Source organism: Phocoena sinus, chromosome X, assembly GCF_008692025.1.
Source record: "Phocoena sinus isolate mPhoSin1 chromosome X, mPhoSin1.pri, whole genome shotgun sequence".
NCBI lineage: Eukaryota > Metazoa > Chordata > Mammalia > Artiodactyla > Phocoenidae > Phocoena > Phocoena sinus.
This window is the reverse complement of record NC_045784.1, coordinates 126,254,972-126,280,631: the sequence shown is the minus strand read 5'-3', so window position 1 is coordinate 126,280,631 and position 25,660 is coordinate 126,254,972. Positions and strand designations below refer to the sequence as shown.

Here is a 25,660-nt window from a genome sequence, read left to right as displayed (position 1 = left end):
ACCCCCAGCCCTGGAACAGGGGCCTCAACAGAAACCTGCCCCTGTGGTCAGCGTTGGGAGGCCAGGCAGGATGTGAGGAGGAGGTGAGGACCCAGAATCTCCCCGTCCTAGGACCGTCGGGAGGCCCTGGGCAGGTGCGGCCACCTGTGGGGCCCCCTCACTGCTTTCTGTTCAGATTCGGGGTCCTGTTCTGAGTTTCTCCTCCGGCCTGCAAAGGGGAGGGTCCAGGCCCTTAAGGGGAACAGTGAGCACTTCGAGCGAGCCCCGAGGGGACCACCCACCCCAGAACTCAGAACTGGGGGGACCTCACCGAGTCCGGCCCAATCCTCCTACCAGCACCGAGGCCCAGAGCTGTGCCACAGTCTACACAAGAGGTGCGCCCTCCATTCCTCTTACAGGGGCTCCAGGAACCGGGAGGCGAAGGCCCAGGTTTGAGGACCGTGTCCTCGGGGTACAGAGCAGAGGAGGCCCAGGCAGCGCCAGGAGTCCAGGGGAGGTGCGTGCCCTGAGTGTGTACCCAGGGGCTCCCCCTCCCAGAACAGAGGGCACCCCACAACATGCAAGTCACCCCACCCCCCTGACAGCCCCAGAACCTGGGGCCGTGCTGGCTGCACCCTGAGGAGCCCCCTCACTTCCTTCTTCAGGTTGGCAGGGGACAGGCCGCCCAGGAGGAGCGCCCCTGTGAGGCCCGAGGGCAGCCTTTAAGAGGCGACCTGTAAGTGGCCTTCGTCAGAGCTGCCCAGGGTGCCTTTCTCCGCCGAGGCCGCTCACACCCCCTCTCTACCCCAGGTATGAGGTCCCCTGCCCACACCACACTCCCGTGGGCGGCCCGACCCCAGTGATCAGGCCCCCGGTCGAGATGAGTGAGCTCCGCCAGCCTGAGGCCGACCTTCAGGCCCCAGTCCCGACCCAGGGTCCGGTGGAGGCGCCGCTGCTGGGGGCTGCGGGGGAGAAGGCCACATCCCCCTGGTCCTCCGCCTCCCCTGGGGCCCCCTCCTTCTCCACCTATGCGGAGTCCTTGCCCCAGGAGGCACTTGTTGTGCTGATGGCTGACCTGGTGGCGTTCCTGCTCAAGTATCGCCCCAGGGAGCCGACCTCCAAGGCGGAGATGCCGAGTACGGTCCTCCGGGAGCATCGGGACCACTTCCCCGTGGTCTTCAGCCACGCTTGCGAGTGCATGCAGCTGGTGTTTGGCTTGGACGTGAAGGTGGTGGACCCCCGCGAGCGCACCTACGTCCTGGTCCCCACCCTGGGCCTCACCTGGGATGCGGTGCTGAGCGACGGGCAGAGCACGCCCGAGGCCGGCCTCCTGGTGCTGGTCCTGGGCGTGATCACCCTGTTCGGTGACCGCGCCCCTGAGGAGGAGGTGTGGGGAGTGCTCGGCAACATGGGGGTGTGTGCCGGGAGGGAGCCCTGCATCTATGGGGAGCCCGGGGAGCTGCTCACCGAAGTGTGGGTGCAGGAGGGCTACCTGGAGGACCGGCAGGTGCCCCACAGCGACCCTGCCCGCTACGAGTTCCTGTGGGGTGCCCGGGCCTACGCGGAGACCAGCAAGTGGCAGGTCCTGGAGCATCTGCTCAGGGTCAGTAGCTTGGATCCCAGGTCCTTCCCATCCCTGTGTGCAGAGGGTGTGAGCGACGAGGAAGAGGGAGCCTGAGCCAGAGCAGCAGCCAGGCTCCTTCCAGGCCCAAGTTCACTGGTAGCAAGTGAGGCTGGTCCTTCACTCTGAGTCTGAAGAGAGAGCGGTCGAGTTTCCAAGTAGTGAGGGCCCCTGCGAGTGGGGGGAACATGGTGTGTAGCATCTTTGGGTTCCTGTTGTGTAAGATGACATGGAATATCATCTGTGTTTTCTTTAGGAGTTTTTAATATGGTAATCCGTTTAATGGAATAGTAAACAAGCTTCAGTATCTAACTTTGTGAATGACATTGACTAGAATGTGTTTATAATTACCCAGTTTAAGAACAAGAGTTTTGCTGTTTTGTAAAAGAGACTGGGAAATCTCCCATTTCATTTTGTGACCCTGAAGCAGATAACACGGAATTGGAATCAGAACTGCTCTGGAAATGTGAAAGTACTTAGCAGTAATATAGATGGGGAAAGAATTAGAAAAATAAAAGTAATCGTAGTGAGTTTTTGCTTCTTATCCTGCCTGTCTGTCATTCTGTAAAACTAAGCTATCTCTGTTTAGTTGGATTTGCATGGTGATTTACGAAAGTATGAAAAAACTGATTTGAGTAAGTAAGGCCCCTGCTCTCTGGCTTATTTATTCGGCAGACCTCCACGGAGCCTCTGCTCTCCGGAAGGCCCTGTGTTACTAGCGGGAACGCTAGGAAAAGCAGGACACACTCACACGTAGAGTGATGGTCTAGGAGCCGCTGTCTCATGAGGAAGGTGGTGAGACGTCCCCTAAGTCCCACAGAACAAGTCCACATGGGACGAGGCGGTGGGGCTCCAGGAGCGAGCCCTGGAGTGTTAAGTGCCCCGAGCCAGGGCAGTTTGGGGCTTTGGGAAGCGGGGCTTCCTTCTGTGGGGAGGTGACGGTGATGAAGCTGGGTGGTGGCAGCAGCCAGACCTGCAGGCGGTGTGACTTGGGTTTGGGGGGAAAGTCTGAAATGCGACATTACCGTGAGGTGTCCTTCTGGAGCACGGATGAACCCGAGAGAAATCTCATACTCGGGCAGGAAGGAAGGGGTCCCGGCTCTGGTCGCATTGCACTTGACCATAGTGAAGAAGTAGGTGTTATATATGCAACAGCTGGAGAAACGCGGTCACACTCCCTTGACGTGATGCCCAGAAGTCCGTGGACAGGCCCTCTTTTCCCTGTTCTTGGGGGAACCAGAACCCAAGGTGCTAATTAGCTTTAATCGTTATCGTGACTGTACTTTGGCAATTGTAATCAAGGACTCGATGTCTGGCGGGGCTGAAATGAAGCAAAGGAACGGTCTGGATGGAAGAGCATCTGGGAGGGATGCAAAGCCTTGTTCCTTGATTCTATTTCCTGGAGCTCCGTGTTGTATCTCGCTGGGAACACCCCTCCGCGCCCGAATTTAACACACCCTCTAACTGGGAACATTTCCTTAGTTTTATTGATGAAACATCTTGTTTGGCTCATTAGCTTTTCCACATCCTATTGAGCTGCATATTCTCTGACATGACCGGGACAAGAAACCGCCCAACCAAACGCCAGAGGAGAGAGGGGAAGGGTCTGAGGCCGAACAATATGAGAGATACCTGCCAATCATCGAAGTTCCAACAGACGCCAGGCCCTGTGAGCCGCTCTACGTAGCTCACACACATCCCTGCAGCCCGAGACAGGGCTCATCACACCCATTCGCTTCACGGGTGAGGAACCTGAGGCCACGGGGCTTGGGAATCTTCCCAGGATCACGTGCTGGTAAGTGACGGCGTGGGGACCAGAGCCCTGGTCTGAATTCCTCTCGAGCACACGCTGTTCCCACCCACCCCAGCCCGTGGCTGACCTTCTGACTGGCGATTCATTGCTCTTCTCAGTGTCACACGGCGTCTTTCAGTTGACAAAAAGCAGGCCCAAGAAAGGAAGGTGCCAAGGAGAAGCAGAGACAGTGTGGGGCTCGTCTGTGGTTTGTTGAGATCTGACACCGCCAGGTGCCGGCATTTCCGTCCAGTCCCGGCACCTTCCCGTGTGACGGCGCCCTGTCCCTGCTCCTGCCCTGGGGCCCTCCTGTCCAACGGGAACCTGGCCTGCTGAGCTGCTCATGGCTGAGCCACGGGGAGGGAGGGACTGAGACTGCCTGGGACTGACTGTAAGGCCCCAGTGCCTACTGGGATAAGGCCCCTGCAGCAGCCTCCTCAGATACTGGAGGGAAGTTAACGCCGGCAGACACCCCGAGACCCTGGCGGCAGCGAGGGAGGGGAGCGGCTGGGGGGCCTCTGGGCTGGGGGCATCAGGGCACGGAAGCCAAGGGCAGGGGCTGGAGGGCGAGGCTGGGAAAGGCAGGCCTTGGACGTCGCCAGGGCTTGTGCCTGCCCAGCTGAAGGGTCCCGAGACCCGGCTGAGAAAGACCCCACGGTGCCACACAAACCCACCGCCGGGGCCCAGCTGGCACCTGGGAGGGAGGGGGACCAGGAAGGAGGCAGTTCCTACGGGACCCAGGGGGCGAGGGAGGGCCCGAGGAGGGGGGCAGCAGGCAAGGCCACACAGGCAGGCTCGGCCCGAGGAGGCCCCAGCCTTTGGGCCCCTTCCGAGGAGCCACCGACGGCCTCCGCCAAAATTCGCAGCCTCCGAGGTCATGTCCCTACAGGAGGAACTGACCTGAAGAATGCTTTGTAAACCAGTTTAGAAGCATAAAGACCAGGGAGCAGGCCCGAATCTAGGCCCGGGAGCTCCATCCAGGATGCCAGTCCTTAGGCTGAAAGGCACCTCGGGCGATCCTCCCGCACACCCTCTTAGCTCTCCCCTTTCAGAAATAGGGCAGCGGCGCTCACAGAGGGCAGATGACCCTGCTTAGTGGCGGAGCTGGGACAGGGACCTAGGATCCTCGCAGACGGGCCTTTCCAAGGTGCCGCTCTGTCCCCTACACAGTGACTATGAAGGACAAAGTCGCCCACAACGGCCAGAGAACACGCATCACCAAACCCACCATCCTATCCTCCCACCTGCGGTGAAGACAGACGACTCTCATTCGGGTTTCGGCGCGTCCGACACCCAGACCCTCATCTATTTCCAAATGCACGTGGACGGGGGCTTCTCCCGGTCACGTCTAGGTTGGCAAGTAGGAAATTACCTTGGGACTGAGTCTGTGTCACGTAGGCCCGTTCAAAAGCGTCGAAGCTGAAAGCAAACAAGATCATTCTATGTATCCTCAAGGTAACAGCAGGGACAGGGCCCCGGGGGGTGGGGGTGGAGGGGGGCAGGGGCGGGCGTGAGGAAGGAGAGCAGGGCTGGCCTGGGCGCGCACCAGTGAAATGCTTGCTTTCAATGGGACAGGCTACACGCCGAAGCCCCAGATCAAGTCCTTCAAAGGGCAAGTACCCACGGAGACCCAAGGTGGACGTGGGAGGCCAGGATCGAGGGGAGCAGAAGCCAAACCACCCCACTGCGGAAAGGAAACAGGGCTTTCGAGGCAGCCTCCAGGGAGGCTGAATCCGACGGTCTGGGAAGGCGATGGGAAAAGGACGCACGCAGGTGTTCCAAAAGTGAGCGCTCTTGGGCCACGAGGAGGGCTTCTGCGGGAAGAAATGGACGCTGAAGACAATCCCTCTGTGATCCGCACAGGGATGAGGTCTGGGGGCAGGCAGAGCCCAAAAGGAGGCTCGATGCCCAGCGGAGGGCACGTGGCTACGCCCTCCCACGCGGCGTCGTGGGCAGGGCTGTGTCTGAGGTGCTTGGGGAACACTCGAGTTGAATGTGAGGTCGTGCACAGCCCTACTCTGGGGACAGCTTGACCTGGGAGGCAGGAAATCAGGACCCTTTGTTTGGGCCCATCTGAGCGGGACCGACCAGCTGGCAGGAGCAGCTGCAAGCGACCAGAGCCGGAAGGGGGATGGGCACCGACTCAGGCTAGGCCAACCAGCCCGCTAGGGAGCCCCATCCTCTGGGAGGGAGAGTCGCCAGGGGCCCACGTGATCCCTGTGGCCTCAGTGGCAGCCAAGCTACGCCTCGCCAGGGCCTGGCCCTTGAGCAAATCGGAAGCCAGCATCAAGGGATGGGAGTGGAGACAGGATCACGTTTCTCAACCCATCCGGGGCCTGGCCCCTTGAAACAAGGTGCCTGGCGGCAGACGGAAGTCTTTCCCGGGAACTTGAACCACACTTTTCGAGACTTTCAGAAAAACAGCCAGGCGCCTGGGACCCCGTCCCCATCCCCTCCCCTACACTTGGCCAGGGCTCCCTCTCCAGACCGCCTCGGTGACATCACGCGACCAATAAAGAAGACTGCGACTTGAGTGGCTGGCTGCCCCACTACCGAGATTCTAGAATCTTGCGGACAGTATTTACTGGGCATCCCCGCTCTGGTCCAAGGCATTTCTGCCCTGAGAGTTCAGTGATACGGTCTCGGGTGGAGAATGCTCCCAATCGAGACTGGCTCCATGGCTAGTCAGAGTAGCGATGAGCTGTGTACAGCCATGCTGGGCCCATCGGCTGACGCAGAGCCAGCAACGTGGGTCCCCTCTCGTGCGTCTCCGCATCCCAATGTGGATTCAAGGGAGAGTTCGGAGAAGCAGGGTGACCAAGCCGAGAGCCCAGATCCCGGCTCCCAAGACAACCCGCCACCACAGGGCGCAGACTACGGTGTGGCCAACCAGAGTATTCTTCAGCTCTCCCTCCCAAGAAAGCTCTGGAGGATGGTGGAGGATCCCGCCTTCACCTCTGTGCGCTGGAATGACAAGGGAGATATGGTGATCATCAAGGAAGACCTCTTCCAGAGGGAGGTTCTTCACCGCAGAGGCGCAGACAGGATTTTCAACACAGACAGCTTGACGACTTTCATCCGCCAAATGAACCGGTACGGATTCAGCAAAATATGCCTGACCAGCCACTCTCCAGGGAAAAAGAGGCTGATGGTAAAGCAGAAAGCCCTTCCATTGCCCATGTTCTCTTGTTACTCGAACACCTCCCGGGGAGGCCAGATGGGCCACGTGCTGAACGGGTTTCATTTCGGAGAGTAACTTTCCTCACGTGAGAAGGTAGTTAAGGAAAGATGAGAAAGTAGAGCCTGTGGTATTCAGCCACAGCCCCTTAGAGGGGACCTGCAGGTGTGCCTACAGACCCTCTCGAGAGGCCACGAGATGTCAGGTAGCGACAGTAACACCTCGACCGAGGCTCGCCTCGGGGAGCTCTAGGGAGCGCACACTCCAGGGCGGAATAACCCGCCAGGAACTTAAAGAGACCTTTTCTCCACAGTCAGATAAGACCATTATGATGGACGGGGGTGGGCGGGGAGGAGTGGGTATTTTCTCCCAGAATGGCTAAAGTGATTCGTTTCATTGCAGATCTTCTGCAACTCCAACTTTCAGAGAGACAAGCCTCTGCTCATCGAGAACATTCAGAGGGAATGCAAGCTGGGAGCAACTGATCAGCCCGGGACCAGCGCAACAGCCCCAGAGGGAAAGAAGCCGGTGGCTGCTACTAGACGCTCCCCACAAATCCCTTACAACGATTCCACCACCCAGAAGAAAGCCCCGGGTGCTCAGGGGCCCAGCGCTACCCAGTCTTTCCTGTCCTCTAGCACGTGCTCTACGAGCGGTGGAGCGCGATGGGCCAGGGAACACCATCCCCCCAGTGAGCAGGGCGGCCTGAGTGGGCAGGGCACTCCCTGGAATGTCACTTCTGTGCCCCCGGTATGGCACCAGGGAACTGCCCGCCAGCCCCACGCTTTACCCGGCTTATGGCTCGGAGATGTCTCTGTACAACAGCTGTCTCTCCCTCCTGCTGCGGGCCCTTTTAGCTACGTCCCCAAACAAGGTCCCTGAGGTGGACGAGGAGTAGGGGGGCTCCTCAGATTGCAGGCGTGCTCTCCGCGAACAGTGCAAGGACCACTGCGATCCCTGAGCTCGCAGGCCCCTGGGGACACACAAAAAGCCCCATCTCATAACCAAGAATCTACTTTTGTCTCTAATAAAGAAAAGCCAAAGTCCACGGGAGTAAATGAAGAATCGAACGAGAAGTGCGAGTCTTGTGTCCTTTCTAACTGTCCGTACTATTCACACATCTCAGTGGACGGGCCCGACGAGGCTGGAAACCCACAGCCCCGGCAGGCTTTGGTCCCCGCCGTCCCCTTTCGTTTGAAGCAGCAGCATTTCCCACGCTCAGCCAGGGACGCGGCTCGGGAGCGCTGAGGCCAGCCCAGGACAGGCTGGTCCCTGGGCCTTGCCTGCTAGTCGGGAGGCAGCGCAGCCTGGCTCCTGACCTCAGGGGTGTCACCTTCCATTAGTCATGCATCCTGAAGCAGAAGGAGCCTCCTCCTGGGTCCCCCTACGATGCCACAAGTTTCTGATCCGCAGCTGAGCGTGTGTCCAGCCCACCATCCAGGGGCCTCCCAAAGAGGCCCGCCGGAAAGGAGGGCCATCCCACCCACCAAGGTAGGCGTGCACACTGCCGTCTGCCTCAGAAGAGACGGGCCCTTCCCAGCCGACACCTGGGGGACAGCCCAGCACCTTCAGAGGTGACAACCCCTAGAAAGCTTGCTGACAAATGGCCCCAAACCCCACAGAGAAGTAAGAGATTTCCACAAAGCGAGCGCCAGCCCTTTTCACTTTGCCGTCAGAGCTGTATTTAGGAGCCTGTCTTTGGACGTGAAGTGGCCGGGCAGCACGTCTAACACACACGCTTCGTGAGCCAAGGGACGCTTTACAACAGGGCCAGGGTCACCTGCAAGGACAGACCGCGCCCTGTTTCTGGGCCTGTGGTCCTCTCCCGCGTGCACGAGGCCCGCCACTGGCCTTCCCCCATCGTTCGTTCCCCAGACGCAGTCCAAACATCTGGGAGTTCTGACCAGGCCAAAGAGGGGAAAACGCTAACCGGTCCCCTCAAAACACATTTCTCTCAACCACCCAGAACCAGCAGGGCCAAAACGAGTGGCACTGCGATCTTTTCCTAAAGGTCAAAGTCCTCGAGACTCTGTTGCTGAGCCCAGAGCGGCATCGCACAAGGAGAGGCCCAACCCCCGCCCCTGCACCAGGTGGGCACGTCTGCCTCCGTGAACAGCACGGAGCGGGCAGCGCTCCCCGGGGCAGGGCCGATTCGGACCGAACCAGACGTGCACGTCCAGGGCGTGAAGGTGAGTGGACGGTGGCACAACGAGCCGGTCTCTCGGTCACCTTCCTCTCGAGAGCCCAGTCTGGTCAGGCCTCCTGCCCAAAGGGGATCAGGTGCGCGGGGATGTCCACCTGGAAGACGTCCCTCCCGCCTCTCCCGGGGACAGGCCGCAGCAGCCAGCGGGGGTTGGCAAGCGCAGTCAGGTACTTCTGCTGCAGGTTGAGCAGCAGGGCTCGATTCTCCAGCTCCGCGACCTCGTTGGGACCTAAGTCTTCCGGGCACAGCGAAGTGTCCCCAATGTCAACCAGCCCTGTGCACAAAGGCAGAAGCACACAGATGGAGAACAAGGTGATTCAAATCACGACCGCTAGAGACCAAGACCACGTCATCGAGGGGACCCGGGGTGAACTGGGTCCCTCTGGCCGAGCACTTCCCACCCGCCAACCTCGGTTCAGGGAATTGGGGGCGAGGCCGAGGGAGGGAGGGAGGGAGGGAGGGAGGGAGGGAGGGAGGGAGGGAGGGAGGGAGAGAGCAATGAAAAGGAGAGGCCTGGTCCCCCACGACCCCACCAAGGCCCGACCGCTGCAGGCAGCAGGTACAGGTCAGGAGGGCCCCGGGCCGCCGCTGCGGGGAGCCTACGGGCAATCAGGTCCCTGAGCGATCCACCGGGGGCCAGCGGTTGATGTGGGACCTGCCCCCGCCGGGGGCTTTAGGGGACTTCCTCAGGATGCCGCGGGCGGCGGGGGTGAGGCAGGCCCGCGAAGCCGGGCGGGCAGCCCGAGTCCCCAGGTCCCCCTCACACGCAGCTCTGGCTACCGTGCTGCCTCCCGCGGGCTCTGCCACGGCGCGCACACACACGCGTGTACACGTGCGCGCGCACACGTACACACACGGAGGCGAGCGCCACGGGCAGAGCCGGACCCGCCTCTGCCTCTCGGAGCACAAAGGGGGACTGGGGCCCAGAGTGGCGGGGAGGGGACCTTCCCGGCCCCTCCGAAGGCGAGGTGCCTCAGGAAAACGAACCCTAACCCCACACCGACCGGTTCAAAAGGAAACGAGGCGCCAAAGCCCCGGGTGAGACCCTGGGGGGCAGCCCCGGGAGGCGATCGTCAGTCACTTGCCGGCTATCACTCCGCGGCCGAACTTCTCCCCGTCCCGCAGCAAGGCCTGGATCTGCGCGGGGCTCATCCCCAGCCTCTCGGCCAGCAGCTCCCTCCAGGCCGCGTCCTCCCAGTCCCTGTGCGCGATGTGGACGGCCAGGGTGCGGTGCCGGTGGCCGCTCAGCACGGGCCGCCACCGCGTCTCCAGGGTCTTCACCCCATTTAAGATGAAACCCGCATGAGGCTGCCGGAAGGACAGGCAGCCGAACTTCATCTCCCAGAGCTCCCAGGGCCTCACGCGCCTGTGGAAACACAGAACCGGAACGGTCAAGCAGCCTGACGTGCCGGCCTCCGAGCTCACGACCCGTGGGCCTGACCTCAGCCCCGTGGGCCCCCCGGGCGCCAGCCCCTTCCATCCGTCTCCGCGCCCGTCAGCTCACAGGGGGTGCCGACCGGGGGGATCCGTCCATCAGATGGTGTCCGCGGGGAGCTCACAAGGGAGGCCGGGACAGCGAGAGAGAGGCGTGTGGGCAATTCCACGACAGAGGGCACTGGGCCCCGGGCGGCAGAGAGGAGGGAGGGAGGGCTCCTTGGCTTCACAGCCCAGTGGCCGGGCTCTGGCCCTCTCCCGGCACAGACAGGGACAGTCCTGGGCCTGGCTTCTCCCCTGCCCCCGGCCCCGCAGCTCCCTGGCCCTGCCGCTGCCCATGCTCCGCGGATCCCCCATCTTACCCCAGGGCTGCTGAGTGCAAATCCTTGGCAACCAACCTTGGCTCGGCCCTGGGGACGGGATGCCCTGGCTCTCACATGGCCCTGCCAGGTGTCTCTTCCCCGCGCGCCTTGGGAGCCACCCTCCTCCCACCCCTTCCCGCACCACCGCTTCCACCCCGGCCCGGAGCCCGAGAAAGGATACGTGACGGCAGGAACTACCGGCACTGGTGCGCGCTCCGTCTCCACGCCAGGACCTGGGACGGGCACCATCCAGGGATCATAGTATTCAATCCTCAAATAACCCGGGAGGTTACCGTCACCCCGCTCTGCAGCTGAGGAGGCGCCGAAGGATAGAGAGACAGCGCATGGTTCCAGGGGACCTGACTCCACGCACCCCCGTCCTCGCCCGCTTTCCTTGTACCTGGGGGGCTGGGGGGAGGGTCCCTGCTCGCTGAGGACAGAGGAGCAGGGGAGCCGCGGGCCTGAAAGTCAGCCGGGTCACGGCACCGCACGGAGCCTCCACTTCCACGTGGCTGTGAGGACGGGGGACAAGGCCGCAAAGGCAGCCAGTCCAGGACCTTCCAGGGCTTTCCTTCCCCGAGCAGAGCAGAGACACATTTCTCTCCAGGGCCCATGAGGCTCCACATGGTCTGGCTTCTCCCCCTGGCTGCCTGCTCTCCTTGCCCCTGGATTCACCCCCTGCAGCCATGAAGGCCTTCCTTCCATCCCTGGAACGTTCCACGTGTGCTCCTACCTCAGAGCCTTTGGAGAGTGTTAGGGGTCACACCGTGCCCCTGAAATTCACGTGCTGGAATCTCAACCCCAAGTTCCTCAGAGTGTGACCCTACCTACAAAGCAAAGGTCTTCACAGGGGTGATCAAGGTCCGATGAGCTCATTAGGGTCGACCCTCCTCTAACAGGACTGATGTCCCCATAAAAAGGGGCCAGTTAGAGACAGACCGGCACACAGGAGAGCCAGCAAAGCCCCGGGAGTGAGGGGGGCGGGATGGGACAGATTCCCTCCACAGCCCTCACAAGAGCCACCACCGGCGGCACCTAGATCTCGGGCTTCTGGCCTCCAGAACCGCAAGGCGATACGTTCTGTAGTTCAAGCCACCCAGGCCGTGGGACTCTGACACGACTGCCCGGGCGAGCGATCACAGAGGGTCAGCCCTGTCCTGGACACCTCTGCACGCGGGGGTGGGGGATGACTTCTCTGCTCACAGCACCTCGGGGACACTGCTTCACGTCCGGACGTCTCCATCTGTCCTATTTTCACCGCCCACACGGTACCCCGTCGTCGGCTGTCCCACAGGTTACTGACTCTTCCCCCGCCGAAGGGGACTCACAGACTGCTTGGCACTTTCTGCCCCTCTAGACACTCAACACGACCACACACTCGCTAACTGAAGCCCCGGGTCGGAGGAGGCCCGCGTCACACGGCACACATCCCGAGATGCTGACACACGCCAGCAAACGGCCTTCCGCAAAGGCTCCCCCACGTACACTCTGCCAGCCACGGGCGAGGCTGCCGTGCCCTCACGCACTGGCGGGCCCCCGAGCATCATCACCCCGCTTAACCTCTGCCAACCTGACGGGTGACAAAGGGTCGCCCTCCTCACTGCATTGGGGTTAGTTACGAGGGAGGCTGGCCAGTCCCTGGGGCCTGGCCGTTTCTCTGGCTCCTACTGGGGTGTGTGACTGGATCCCAGGCTCGCCTGCGGTTTCCGCCCCTCAGCTTCTCAGCCTGCCCCTTCCTCACGGGCGCCACCAGATCACAACCACGGGACCCGAACCGTGCGGGCGGAATCCCTGGGGAGAGTCCCTCGGGAAGAAGGCGGCTGAGTGCCCTCCTACCTCTCGACGCAGAGGGTGCCTGCTTGGTGGCCGGAGGAGAAAACACTCTTCCACTTGTCTGGGCGTCTTCACCTGCACGAGAACCAGAGGGACAAGGAGAAAAGTCATCAGCCACAAGACAGCAATGCCGGCCAAGAAACCACAACGGTCTTCTTCTCGGCAGGGACCGGAGACCACCAGGACCCAGGAGGGCCCAACCGATGAGAAACACACGTGCCTCCTCCCTCAGGGTTGGTTCTGCTCATCAAGGCAACGGCCCTGTCCCCGCCCGGCTGGGTCGGGGACCCCACGATGCCTCAGCCCGCAGCACAGAAGCCCATCCCACAGCACAGAAGCCCATCCCACAGGAGTGATGGTGACCTTACAGCCCAGCAGCTCCCGCATCCAACAGGAGAAAACGACACCTCTCCTCACAGTGCCACGCGGGAAGGATCTGGAGAGCCCCATACTCCGTGACCCTCAATGGACTCCTGGGTGGGCCCCGCCGAGAGGGGAGCCGCGGACAGGCAGCTGAGCCCCGCAGGGCAGGGAGGTGGGTGGGGGGTGGGGGGTGGGGGGTGGGTTGTGGGGGCTGGGGGGTGGGGGCGGTGCCCGTGGGAGGCGGGAGGGCAGGACTGCGGGCAGCTGGTGCGTGTGGACCAGCGCATCGCGGGACGCACACGTGGAAGGATGGCGGGCGGGCACGGTGGCGGTGGAGGGGACAGGAAGGTGCAGCCTCGGCCGCCCCGCGCGCGCTCCCCGACGCAGATCCCGGGAAACTCCCACCCGGAGGTACCGTCCGCGGGCGCGGCGGGTCCTGGCTCCTTGTGGGCGGGGCGAGTCGCGGGCGCGGTGGGACGGCCCGGCTGCGGCCACCGGGAAGGACGGTCGTCCGCCTCGGGGAACCGGGACCGGTGACAGGCAGCCGCGCCCGCAAGCGCTGACGCTCCTTATTTCCGGGGTGAACGCATGCACGTACACACGTACGCACGCACGTACGCACGCACGCAGGCACGTAGACACGCACTTACGAACAATCGCGCATTTGCCGCAGGCTCCGGCCGCTAGGAGACAGAGTAGGAGGCGCCAGGCCATGCGGCGCGCGGAAGGCCAGGCCGCTCGGAGGTCCGAGACCGGCGGCGTGGAGCGGCACCCAGAGGAGGACCAGGAAGTGGGCGGGGGAGCGGGTCGGAAGAGAAGGGGCGGGGCTGTGGCGAATCGCGGGGGAGGAGCTGGGGGTGGGGCAGGGCGGAGGTGGGAGGAACGGGGGGAGGAGTATTTGGGGCTGAAGTGTGGGAAAGAGCTGGGTGCGGAGGAGCTTCTGGAGAAGGAGGCAGAACTGAGGAGGAGTGGGGCCGAGCTGAGGAAAAAGCCGGGCAGCTGCGGGGCGGGGGCGGGGGCGGAGCTGACAGGGATGGAGCTTGGGCCCCTGGGAACCCATGGAGGGTGGGCGAGGCCAGCTCAGTGGCGGAGGCCAGGCAGTGCCCTTTTGAGTCCCTTGCCTTAGGCGTCCAGTCCGCGCCGCAACAGTCGGCAAGGGTCAAAGTGGAAGCGACCCAGGGTCCTTAGCGACCGAATCCGAGCCTCAGAATGGACCCCAGGGGACAGGGATGCGGGGTGGGGGGGGGGGGAGAGGGGAAGGGGAGGGCGGGGGAGAGGGCGGGGCCTCTGGGCTGAGTCTTGCACCTCTGGGCTGAATGCCCAGGCCACCTCCCGTCCAAGCCATCCTGGGACTGCTGGCCGAGTCCTGAGGGACAGTCTTTATCTGGCCTTTTCTGAGGTGAGAAGAAAATTTCTCACTCCGTTTCCTGTCGCGCCTGGGACCTGGCATGTCCCAAACAAAGCCAACTTCCCCTTCAGAGCTGTTTCCTGTCCTCTTCCTCCCAGTGGGGGGACGGGGGGCGGGGCCTCAGCCCACTCAGTGCCGCCCACCTGGCTCTGCTCCTCCTTGCTTTGCTTAGGCGGCCCTCCGTCCCATTTCCTTGGTGACCAAGTCCGGTGTCCCTGCCTCCCAAGTGCCTGATGAGAATAAATGCTCCTCTTTCTGTCCCCACTGCTACTGGCTGACTTCAGGCCTCGTGACCCAGGGCCGGTGCTGCTGTCACCTGAGTCTCCCCACCGGCCGGGACGCCTCCTGTCTCTCCTCCTCCAGTGGGTGCCCCACAGGCCATCGGTTCCGTGTCACACCGCACATCTGTCCTCATCAACCCCGGGCTGAAGACCCTGCCGAGCCCTCTCCTGTTTAAGCCCCAACACCCCCCTGGTGCCCTGGGAGGGCCTTCGAGTGGCCCCAGCTCTCCGTCCTTGTCGCCCAACACCCTGGGTGCCTGTGCTGTCCGTGCACGCTGCACGCACGCGCTCTGCGCGTCTCTACACTTTGGCACGTGCGGTTCCCGCTCCTGGAGCCCTGGTTCCTCTTGTCCTGGCAAGCTCCTGTCCTCCTCCCAGGCACAACTGTAACGTCCCCTTCTCCGCCCGCCGCGAGCGTCAGGAGCTCCTGTCCGGGGTTCTGGCAGCGCCCTGTGCCTTCCTGCTGCCTTCCTTCGCTGGGCTCTTCTTCCCGGGCTGGAGCTGCTCTCCAGGAGTCCCGGGAAGACAAGGACAGGCTCTTACTCGTTCCTTTAAGCCGGGCGCCTGACACAGCTGCTGCTGAGGGGACGTTGGCTCAACAGAGCACTGCTCTCTCTTCCAGCGAGCTGGCCTCCTCTCTCCTCGCGGAAGCCTGAGGAAACAGGAATGCCGGCCCCGAGGTGAGGAGCAGAGGGTGCCTTCGTGGATGTGAGGCCTCGGGGCTGCGGGGCACCTGAGCAATCAGCAGGTCCAACTCCCTCCATGCCGGAGTCCCCTCCTCGGCTCGTCGCCCCAGGAGTGGTTGCGAGCTGCGTCCAGACACCCCAGAACCTCGTCGGAGTGGTTTCAAATCGTGAGGGAGGGTCCCGGGAATGGTGGGTGGGCTGCTGGCGTTCCTCCCGAATCCCGGTTTTGAAGGACTAGAACTTGCCCAGTGAGCTAGAGGCACGCGATCGGTGGCTGCTGGTTGGGGGACAGCTGTGACGGCGCTCCGTAAGGACTCCTTTCTCTGACCCTCCCGTGTGTGCTGAGAGGCGGGGAGCCCCGGGTCCCCCGGGGCGGGGGAGGTCCGGGGTAGCGGCTGCCAGGCCGGTTCGCCGCCGGGTGGGCGGGCGCAGGAGGAATGGCCTGGCCGTGTTGCAGGTGGGCGTGGGACGGTGTGTGGCTGCCCCTGGGAGAGGGACCCCTTTGCAGCTCAGCCTTGATCTTCAGTACAGCTAAGTCAGCGCCGAGCCTTAAAACCATCTGATTTCTGACTTCCCGGTGACACTTTCTCCACCTGCTGCTTCCCACACCCTCCAGGAGCAAGGTCCCGGCAGGGCAGGAACAGGCCTTCTCTCCCTCCTGTCTGCTCACCTGGGTGTCAGCCGGGCCTCCAGCCTGGCCGCTCCCGCCTTCCGCTGCTCGGGCTGCTGCTTCCTCCCGGCCCCTGTGACTGGGCCGCAGCCCACATCCCAGGAGGGAGTCTCCTCCTCAAGCTCCGCTTCCTCCCCAGACACGCTTCTGTCCCCGTGAGGCACCCCATCTTCCTTCTAGGAAGTCCTCGTCGTTTGCGCCACTGCTCTTTGGGGGGCGGTGCCCCCAGGACATCGTCTCCTCTCGGAGCCCAGGGCACCTGCTCTGAGTCCACTTCCCCTTCTGACCCCCCGCCCGTGGCACCAGCAGACCTCACTGTCCCTGAGCCCCATCTGGGCACTTGCCTTGGCGGCTGTGTCCCCTTCTCGTCCCCGGTGGCCTGGGTCCCTCCAGCCCCCCACCCCAACTGCGTCTTTGAGGCCCGGAGAGGGTTCCAGTTTGGGGGCACCACCGGTGTGGGACGGGCTCGACCCAAAGTCTCGGTTTCCCTAGTGTCCTCCTTGGTAGGGCTGGTTTCCTCTCTGCGACGCCTTTTGCCCATCTTTCCACTGAGCTGCGTGTCCTTTTCGTGCCGAGTCGTGGGAGCTCCTTTCGGGGTCCGGGTACTAATCCCGCCCTGGTTGTTTGTGTTTCAGATGCCTCCTCCTGCCCCTTGGGGGCTGGTTTCCTCCTCTCTTTGAAGGCCAGCTTTGGACTCGGCATGCGCCTACACCCTCTCCGACTTGTAAGTGCCCCACACGTCAGGGCGTGTCCCGCCGGCCCACTCCCAGGCCCGCCCCCTGGGGCTAGTGGTCCCCGAGGAGCCGGTGCCCTGGCGTCCAGCGCTCTGCCCGTGAGAAAGGGATCCTTCTTGACTGGGTAAGTCACTCGGTCACCGCCTGGCTTTAGTCCCTGCCCTGGACTCACGCAGGGCAAGCCCCGGGGCAGCCGTGCAGCTGCAGGAAGACGGCCGGCCTTGTTTTCTCTGCCCCAGCTCCCGGTTTACCTCCTGCCGCCCCACATCTGGCCTGTTTCTAAGACGTGCTCCCCTGCCCCCTCCTTCCCCTCTGTCCCCTGGGCAGCTCCTGTTGGCCGTGTCCCTCTCCACACGGCCCAGATCGAGGGGTCCAGCCTGAGAACCGCAGGTGTTTCTGATTCTGTCTTAGTGACTGGCGCTGCAGGACCTCGGGAAGAAGCTGCACACAGGGGACCTGCAGACGTGAGCAGCCACTTGGCCGCCACTGCTCGGGGTGGTGCCTGCGCAGGGAACGTGGCACAGCACAGGGGGCCTCCTGTGCACTTCTGGCGATGCCCCCACTTGCATTCACGTTACAGACGGTTCTATCGCCTTTGGCTGGGGGCGGGAGATGCTCATCTCCACGTCTGCGGCACTCCTGAGCTCTTGGGTCTACGTGCTCTTCAGCGTCCTCAGTCTCTGGGCAGATCAGCCACGACCCGGGCCCCAGGCCCTCTGCAGCTGGAGGGAGCCTTCCCGACATCAGGCCGTGGCCCAGTGAATGGGTCCAGCTTCCTTGTTTGAGAGATTCAGGAGTGGGGCCGGGGTGCGGGGGTGGGGGTCTGGAGCGAGTGTTGCCATCCCGTAACCGTGGTCACAGGGCTTGGGTGACAGGACTGATGTGCTCTGTGCCTGTAGGGCCCGTTCAGCCGCCTCCTGAGTATCCGTGTGCTCTCTGTGGCGACTTTACAAAGTACAGAGAGGATGTGAAGAGTCAGGAGCAAGGGACGCCCATAAGGCATCACCTGGAGGCAAGAAGGTTCACGAGTTCACGACTGGGGCGTGTTTCCCCTGCTCTTTTTCTACACGTTTCTCCTTTACTCGCTGGAGTGCGTGCAGGGTTACCATTGGGCCTTACATTTTCTCACTCCCCTTAAGGGTTATCCCAGGTTCTGAAGGATTCCTCGGCAGACATCTCACTACGCCCTGCGCCTGGTTCCGGAGGATACTGGATTGCAGCCTCTCCCTGCTGAAGACCAACTGACAAACCCTCGGGAACGGCCCTGCGTACCTTGGACCAGTGACAGCCTCTGCTCAGAAACCCCAGCCCAGGGGTCCTCCTGAAGCGGCCGCAGAGACAGAGTTTATCGCGTCTCCCACATCAGGGTCAAGCTGGGACCGGTGTCCACCAGCCTCCAGCTGTCTGGTTGTCCCGCTTCCCGGTGTTGGGTCACCCAGCGCGGAGCCCGAGGTCCCTTTGGGAGGGTCTGGGGGGGTCATTCCAGTGCCTGCTTGCCGTGGTGCTGCAGCGTCCTTCCCCCGGGGACCCGCCACGTCCCTGGTCCGCGGTTCCACGTCTGAGAACTGGCTCGGGGGCAGAACCTGGGCGAGGGATCATGACTTGTTCACTGGGGCGGCTGCCCTCGGCCTCCTGCCGTCCATCCTTGCTCTTTTGAGTGTCCGTCTTAGACTGTATCTTGGTTGGTTGCCCATCCATCGAGTCCCCGGGAAGCCGTGTGGTACTGACCACCTGCCCCGCTCGGTGGGTCAGGCCTCCTGGTCAGTGGCGGCCATCGTCATAGCCCCTGGTTTCTGGCCGCTCAGTGGCACCCCACGACCTCTGCTGCGGTCCCTGGGCGGCGGGGGAGGGCAGGGGCTCGTCCCTTTCCTCCCTCACCAGGCCTGGCGCGCCCGGCCTGTGTTGTGAGGTGACTTCGCTCTGCTTGGGGGCCTGGCAGTGGGCTGACCACCTCTCCCCATTTTTCCTGCACTCTCCTGCTTGTAGCGCTTCAGGTCCCACAGCAAACCGGGGCGGCTGGCTACCCTGTCTCCTGGGACGGAGGGCACCTGTGGGGAAGGACACGGGTCCTGTTTGCTCCCTCGGGGGTGAGTTGGGGACGCCAGCTCTTTAGGGGGAGGGGTGTGCCGCTGCCTCAGGCTCAGAAGCTCAGAGACATCTGGGGAGTCCCGCTCTTCTGGGGCTTCCTCCCAGTCTCCCTGGTCCTCGTGTCAAGGATGCAGGTTTGCCCAAGTGGGCTTCCGATGCTGGTGGGACGGGCGTGCCTTGGTTGAACATTCAGCGTCTTTGAGGTTCGGCCACTTCTCTCGAATCCTGGGGTGGACGATTGTCCGCTGCCTGAGATGGGGGCTCCTTTGTAAGGTACTGGGGAGACCCTGGGGCCCCCTTTTTTCTCACTTTGCTCTTCACCCTAAGCTGCTCATCCCCTATGGCCGGCAAAGCAAAGAAGTCACCTCCCCCTGTGCCCCCCACGTTCCACACGCTTGGATCTTCTCACCTGCCAGGACATTCCTCTCCCCCTGCCAGCCCAGCGAAAATTCTAGCATGAAAGTTCTAGCAACTGGGCTGTGGCCTTGTGGCCGGGGCTGTCCGCCCGCACACCACCCATCCCCGGGGTGGGGCCCTCATGGCCAGTGAGGCGGGTGATGACAATCCCGTACCAAGACCCCGTCTCATCACCTGCTCCTTGGACCACTCCAGGGCCGGCCGGCTCGGGTTGCGTCCCTCGGGAAGCTGATCCCGGGAGAGGGTTAGTGCCAAAGGCTGTCTGGGGACTCACACCCACTAAGGGGACAGGGAGCAAGCAGGGTCGGGCAGGGTGTCCCTTCAACCTGCGATGTTGACCTGACGGTTTCTGCCAGCCCGTCGGGGAGCTGCAGAGCACGGACGGGCATTAGAGGTCCCCGCGGTGGGCCCCAGTGGTCAGGCCCTCGCAGTGCCCGAGGCCTTGCGATCCACATCGACTGTCCGGGAGAACCAACACCCAGAAGTGGTGCCCGAGGGGTGGCTGCGTGCGCGCACGGGGCGCCAGCTGCCTTTGCCCGGGCAGCACCTTGCTCTGCCCTGCGGCCGGCCTGGCGGGAGGTGCTTTGGCTTCTTGTGCATCAGACAACCGCTGGGTTGGGCAGGGGACGTGCTTCCAGGGCGTTGGCTGACTGGCCGTCGGTTAGCGTCATCGGTGTCAGCGCAGCTCAATGGGAGAGGGCAGATCTGGATACCAGGCATCGTAAGGCAAAGCCCATTTAAGTCCGCAGACGTCCGTGCTGTGAGAGGGTCCTGGACTGTGCAGGGACACAGGTGTCCACTCACCCTTGGGTTACTCAGGGCTGGTGGGGGAGGGGCACCTTCCAGGCAGACCTGTAAAGCACAGAGTCTGAAACGAGGCAGAAGGAGGGGAACGTGAAGAGCGGGGAACCCCTGACTCAGAGCCAGGGGCTGCGGAGGGCTTCAGAGAGGAGGGCCGTCTGGGCTGGGTCTTGAAGTGAGAAGGCTCTCCTTAGCTGGGAGATGGGGGACGGGCCCCCTGGAAGGGCCAGACACGTTCAGGGGACTGAGTCCAGGTGTGTGGCTGGAGCAGATGAGTTTGTGAAGGGCCCCAGCCTGACACCATCAATTCAGGTCCTCTGAGCGATTGTTGGCATGGGAGTTTTAGAGATTTTGATGTGCTGTGAAGTTTCATTCATTGCCTGTAGAGGGAAGTGTGTGTGCAGAGCTACCCAGGTAGGCTGGGCAGGCTTCTGTCATCCACAGGAAGCAGCGTGGGAGGAAGCACAAGCTCTGCTCTGCCGTCACAAACCTGGGATTGATCCCCAGCACCACGATTGCTGGAGTGTGAGTCTAAGCAAATCACTTTACCTCTGTGAGTCTTGATTTCCTCGTCTAAAGGATGGGCATAATGTGAAAGTCTCCCCATAAGGACTAATTTTTTAAATTCTGCCTGGTGGGGGTGAGGATGACACGGGATGATTCACATGAGAGCAATCTGTAAACCAGAAAGCACCTACTACGAATAGTGTTTGAAGAGGCGTCTCTGTTTTCCCAAGAAGAATTTGCCAGGCTAGAAAGAGTGTGGGAAAGCAGGCCTGTGCCTTGAAGCCTGCAGCTGGGAGACAGGCAGACACTGAAAAGCCTCCAGCTTGGAAAGGAGGAAGAGAACAGTGACACTATCGGACTTCAGTCCCAAAGGTCCTACAGGATATGGCCTGGGGACTTGGGGGCCATGGGTAGGTTTTGACTAAAGATGTATAGTGGCCCCTGGACACAATAGGAGGCAGCGTGAACTGAGTCAATCTGACAGGGTTTGAGAATTAGGGGCTGTAGCAGCGCCAGGAATCGCTGAAGCTAGGAGCTTCCCTGAACTGTGTGGGAGTTGATGTCAGCCTGCTGCCTCGGGTAATACGGGTCTATGATTTGCTCTCCATGATTCCATCAGCCACGATGCTTTGGCAACCAAAAGTGTTTTCACCAGCTTGACCTAAACCCTTTTGGTGGTAAAACCAAAAATGGATGATGGCACAAAGCTATTTATAGCATCCTGAATTTTTTTTTATTTATCCCATTTGGTGTTAAGAGTCATGTGGTTCACTGCAGAGAAGTCAGCGTGTTTGCTAGACCCTGCCAGTGTGTCACTGGTGTATGCTCTGTGTCCCCATCATCTTTATGAATCCTGAAACTCACGTGGCCCCCAAGGCTTTTGGATGAAGCATTGTGCACATGTGATATTAACACCAGTAAGAACCAACATTTTGACAGAGGCCCAGGGTTCCTGGGTGTGTGACCTTCCTTCAGCCTTCGGCCAGTAGGGATGCCCTTCCTGGGACAGGCAGGACTGAGGCCCAAGCCCCAGGTCAACCTAGATGACTAGACACCCCACCATCTGTCAAACTGCATCAGGATGTGGAATCTCGTTTGGCACCAACCACGGTCTTCCGTGGGAGAAATGGGATGAACCTAGAGCTAAAAAGAGGAAGGGCTCTCGGAAAGCGTGTTTGTCCACTAGTTGTTTATCTCTCTGAAAACCTGTCCACTGTCTTGTTTCAGGAAATCCCAAGCCCTGTGCCATCTCCCAGTGCTGTCCCACAAAGCCTGGGTCCCCCACACAATTCTGGTGTGTTTTGTGATTTAGGAGTCTCTGGTTTTGAGAGCTCGGTGATGACACAGGGAGCTCGGCAGCATCAGGCCCACCCAGTTGCCTTGCTTTCATAGCACGCTTCCCAAGGGCCCAGTGGGAAATGCAGCTGGAGGGAAAGGGCGCTGTGCTGCCAGAGGTGCTAGTTGCTCTGCTGGGTGGCCCCCTCTGTCCCTAAGAAGCCTGTCTGTTAACTTTGGACAGGATGGAAAGATGCCTTCAGGGAGTAGCACCGACGTCTCACTTGCTCCATGCTTAGTAGCTAATTATATTATTAGGATTAACCTGGACCCTAAATTGCAAAGTCCATGTTTTCCCTGAGCAAAATTGGGGTTTTCTGCCAGCCAATGATCTGGAAGCTCTCTCTTACCTGCCCATCCCTGCTTCTGTGCCTTGGTGACTCTCCATGTACCCTGGTTGCCCATGAGGATGCATGGTGATCAGCCTCACACACAGGGCTGAGCGGCCCAGACCAGTGCCCTGGGCTGGGTTTGTCCTTGGCATCGTGGCCATCATGGCTCAGAGGCTATTTAGGGTTTAAGTTCCAGCTCTGCTGGCGGTGAGATCTTGAGCCAGTGCTTACCCTTCTCCAGCCTCAGTTTGCACATCTGTATGCTGGACGTAGTAAGAGTGCACAGCCCCTGAGGCAGCAGGGAGGATTCCATGAGTTGAAAGGCTGGAATGAATTTGGTGCACAAAGATGTTATGGGGAAGAGAAGCAGGAAAATTATGTTGGGGTCTTTTGCCTGCCTTTGGGCCCCACCACTGGCTGACAATTGCAGAAAAAGTGCTCCATGCTACCTTGCCTCCAGCCTGTTGTGTCCCTCTGGGGTTCTGAGGACTGGTTCCTTAAGCAGCTTGTTGTTGACGTAGAAGACAAGTTACACTGGAAATGCAAAACCAGAGTTGCTCTGCTCAAAGTGCCAGGAACAAGGCACCAGGAAGATGCCCCACTTGCTCCCTGGAGCCTGTCAGGCAACTGGGTATCACCTGAGTAAGGCTGAAGTCCCCTGTGCCACAGGCTGCGGCTTCAGAACTGGAAGCATTTCACTGGCCCAGCTGGCATTTCTCTGAAGTTCACGAGCCATGGTGTGGGACTCGGGAGAGCCAGCAGTCGCTGCAGCTGTGCCCCAGTGAGGCTAGAGCTGGGGCAGGCCACGTAGGGCAGGATCTGGAACTCCACTGGCAGAACCTGCTACCCACAGCCCCAGATTATTGAGTACCTGCTGGACACTGGGAACAGACCCCTAGGCAGTCTCTTTGTGGGAATTCACATTTCCCAATACGGCCAAGGGAAGTTTAGCAGCGGGTCAGGACCACCCTGTGGAGCTAGGATTGAAATTACATCTGTCTGAAGGCAGAGCCCATGCCCATTTAATTGCCCCATCATGTGACCACTCCACGTGCCATCACTCAGAGAGGTGGGGGCCACGTGGCCAGCTGGAGGTCAGCAAGCTGTCGGGGGCAGTGACGTTGGGCAGCTGGTGGTTTCTGCTGGGGTACAAGGTGAAGGCTAGGACCGGGAGTTTCAAGCTTTTGCTCCTACCCGGGGTTCAAAGGCAACACTTGGGCGCCAAAATTCAATGGAGAGAAATTCCAGCTTTAAGGACTTCTGCAAGCTGTGGTTTGCCTGTGAACACATGTCCTTTAGCAAGAATCCCCTCTGGTATGCCTTCCACCCAAGTGTTTTTATTGGTCCCTTAGAGACTCTTACAGAAGTTTCCCATATTGATAGACTTTTAAATGATGTTACAGAAATATCACATCACACGGATTACATAAGGGGTGACGTCCGCTGCTTCCCAAATGCCACATTTCTTCAAGTAAAATGCAGATGACAGCCTGCAGTGTATAAGAAAATGACATCCTAGTAAAGGCAGAATTGAAATTCTCATCCCTTTTACTTATTTTAAAATTATTAGTGCCATATAAAATGAGGGCTTCCTTTTCCTCACCAAGCCTGTGCTCCCCTCGCTACCTTTCTTGTGTAAACTACTAAGTGCATGAGGACACCTGTCTGATGAGGTACATGCTAATTCGCTGTACCACCAAAGATTCCTTCCACACTTCTGTTCCTCCCCGCCCCTGAAAAGGGCCTCGTTTCGGGCCATCTTTAGCTATTCCTTCTGTAGATGGACCCATTCGCGCCTGAGGTGTGTTTCATGGCACAAGTATGAGAGGGGCCCCAGAGGAATGTCACCCAAGCCTTACGCTGTTTCCCAGCTCCACTTGTCCCCTGGCTTTGACTGCAGAAGTGCAGAGGGAGAGGGGGTTGCCCTGGCCATCCAGCTGTGGGCTCCCCTTCGCAAGAAACACCCGATTGTCAGAGTATAAGAGCACAGGTGTGCGATGCCAGACAGGCCTGGGGCTGGCTCGCAGCCCCTCCCCTCACACAGGAAGCCCCCCAACTGTGAGCGTCCTCCTTGAGGTCTCATTATTTCCCTTCCCTGAGGCTCTTAAATCTGGGGGAGTAAGCCGAAATCTTCCCTAGATGGAAGAGGAACGGGGAAAACCAGGAGGAAGGGGGTGACCAAATGTAACCTCCTCAATTTGGATGCATGCAGCTCAAATGGGAGGAAAAAAAAAAGATCTGACTAGGCATTTGTAGTTTGTTTTAAGTGTATGCTTCATCTATATATTATTTTAAGGACATGAATCACCAAAGAAGTAGCGCCAGCGAACACCAGCGCTCGGGCGGCCCCTGCTGGAGGCTTTTAGAAATTCTGCACTTCCTGGCTCTGACAGCCCTAGAGTTGCCTGCTCCAAGCTAGAGGCCTGTCCTCCCACCCAGAGCCATGCTCGCTGAATCAATGAATGGCAGGATGGAAAAGTCTGGGCTTGAAGAGAAAATGAAGGAAAAAGAGAGTAGAGAGAAGGGAAAGGAAAGACTGTTCACAGGATGATGCAAGATGTCCAGAGACAAATGCGCCTGGGACCAACCTCTTCCACAATGAGAGAATCATCTCACCTTACAAAGTCCTTGACTTAGGGCAGGAGCTCAGCAAATGTCAATGCTGCAGTGATGCCCGGTCCCTCTTCTGCCCCCTCATGTTCCATAAGGCTTTACTTCAACAGAATCAGATTCTGGTTGTGATCCAATTCACCTTCACTCCCCCGGGAGTTCCCAGCTAGAAACCAGGCTATTCCTGCTGTATCATCAACCTTGGGGCAGCCCAGACCCAGCTCCATCCACCTGGCACTCCCCAGGCAGTTAGAGGACAATCCAGCACATCTTGAGGCAGCCATTTCCGGGAACAGGGCCCTCGGTATCCAGCACATGTGGTGGCAATCACAGCCCACATCAGGTTCCTTCTCAGGTTCAGTTCACATGCCCACAGAGACAAGGGTGATGCCTGCCTCTCTGTGCAGGGTGAGCTCTGCCTTCTCACCCAAGTAATTCTGGTCATGCTTGTCATCCCAGTGATCCCTCAAAACCCAACAAATAGCGCCAGCCCTGCAGATACAGCAGCGAATGGAAGGGGCAGAGCCTGCCCTCGAGGAGTGCCCGTCCGAGGATCCCAGATCTGGAATGAAACAAGCCTTGAATTCTCCCCTGAGTCCTCATCCTTTTGCTGTGGCAGGGGATTGTGGAATATTGACCAATAGACCAATATGTTCTGCTCTCACTGCCTGAGAGCGCCTGTGAGAGGGCCACCTGGCAAGGAACTGTAAATGGTCTCTAGGAGTTGAGAGCGGCCCTGGCTGATGGCCAGCAAGAAAATGGGGACCTCGGCCTACAGCCACAAGAAACTGAATTCTGCCAACGACCTGAATAAGTTGGAAGAGGACACAGAGCCTCAGACGAGAACATAGCCCTGGCTAACACATCGATTGCAGCTTTGTGAAACCCTGAGCAGAATACCCAGTTAAGCTGCTCGCAGACTTCTGACCCAAGGAAACTATGAGGTGATAAATGGGTGCTACTTACAGCCACTAAGATTGTGGTTACCTAGCACTTATTGGTCCCTCTCCCTCACTCACTGAAGAC

General features: G+C 60.3%; 3 protein-coding genes across 14 annotated transcripts; 2 read left to right on the top strand and 1 right to left on the bottom strand.

Moving 5' to 3' along the window:
• The first annotated feature begins 859 nt into the window (after window positions 1–859).
• On the top strand, window positions 860–1,657 carry LOC116747219 (melanoma-associated antigen 10-like). Its single transcript, XM_032618998.1, has one exon. It carries the CDS (start codon window positions 860–862, stop codon window positions 1,655–1,657), a length of 798 nt encoding a protein of 265 aa, XP_032474889.1.
• A 1,253-nt stretch (window positions 1,658–2,910) lies between these two features.
• LOC116747381 (heat shock transcription factor, X-linked member 3-like) lies at window positions 2,911–7,477 on the top strand (the record flags this gene model as incomplete). Its single annotated transcript, XM_032619423.1, is given in 3 exon segments — window positions 2,911–6,543; window positions 6,973–7,322; window positions 7,324–7,477. Coding segments are annotated over 3 exon segments (1,002 nt in total), but the record flags the coding sequence as incomplete, so codon positions are not given.
• EOLA1 (endothelium and lymphocyte associated ASCH domain 1) lies at window positions 7,315–13,594 on the bottom strand. Of its 12 annotated transcripts, XM_032619422.1 has the most exons (7): window positions 13,181–13,350; window positions 12,766–12,838; window positions 12,406–12,477; window positions 10,278–10,880; window positions 9,859–10,139; window positions 8,869–9,047; window positions 8,227–8,350 (listed from the first exon to the last, which is right to left on the bottom strand). In XM_032619422.1, exons 5-7 carry the CDS (start codon window positions 10,109–10,111, stop codon window positions 8,330–8,332), a joined length of 453 nt encoding a protein of 150 aa, XP_032475313.1. In that variant the 5' UTR covers window positions 10,112–10,139; window positions 10,278–10,880; window positions 12,406–12,477; window positions 12,766–12,838; window positions 13,181–13,350; the 3' UTR covers window positions 8,227–8,329. The 12 variants fall into 12 exon arrangements, with proteins under 12 accessions (XP_032475302.1, XP_032475305.1, XP_032475301.1 ...); XM_032619421.1 differs by lacking the exon at window positions 12,766–12,838; XM_032619418.1 differs by lacking the exon at window positions 12,766–12,838 and having other exon boundaries at window positions 8,227–9,047; window positions 10,278–10,617; window positions 10,768–10,880; window positions 13,181–13,349.
• Window positions 13,595–25,660: the final 12,066 nt, after the last annotated feature.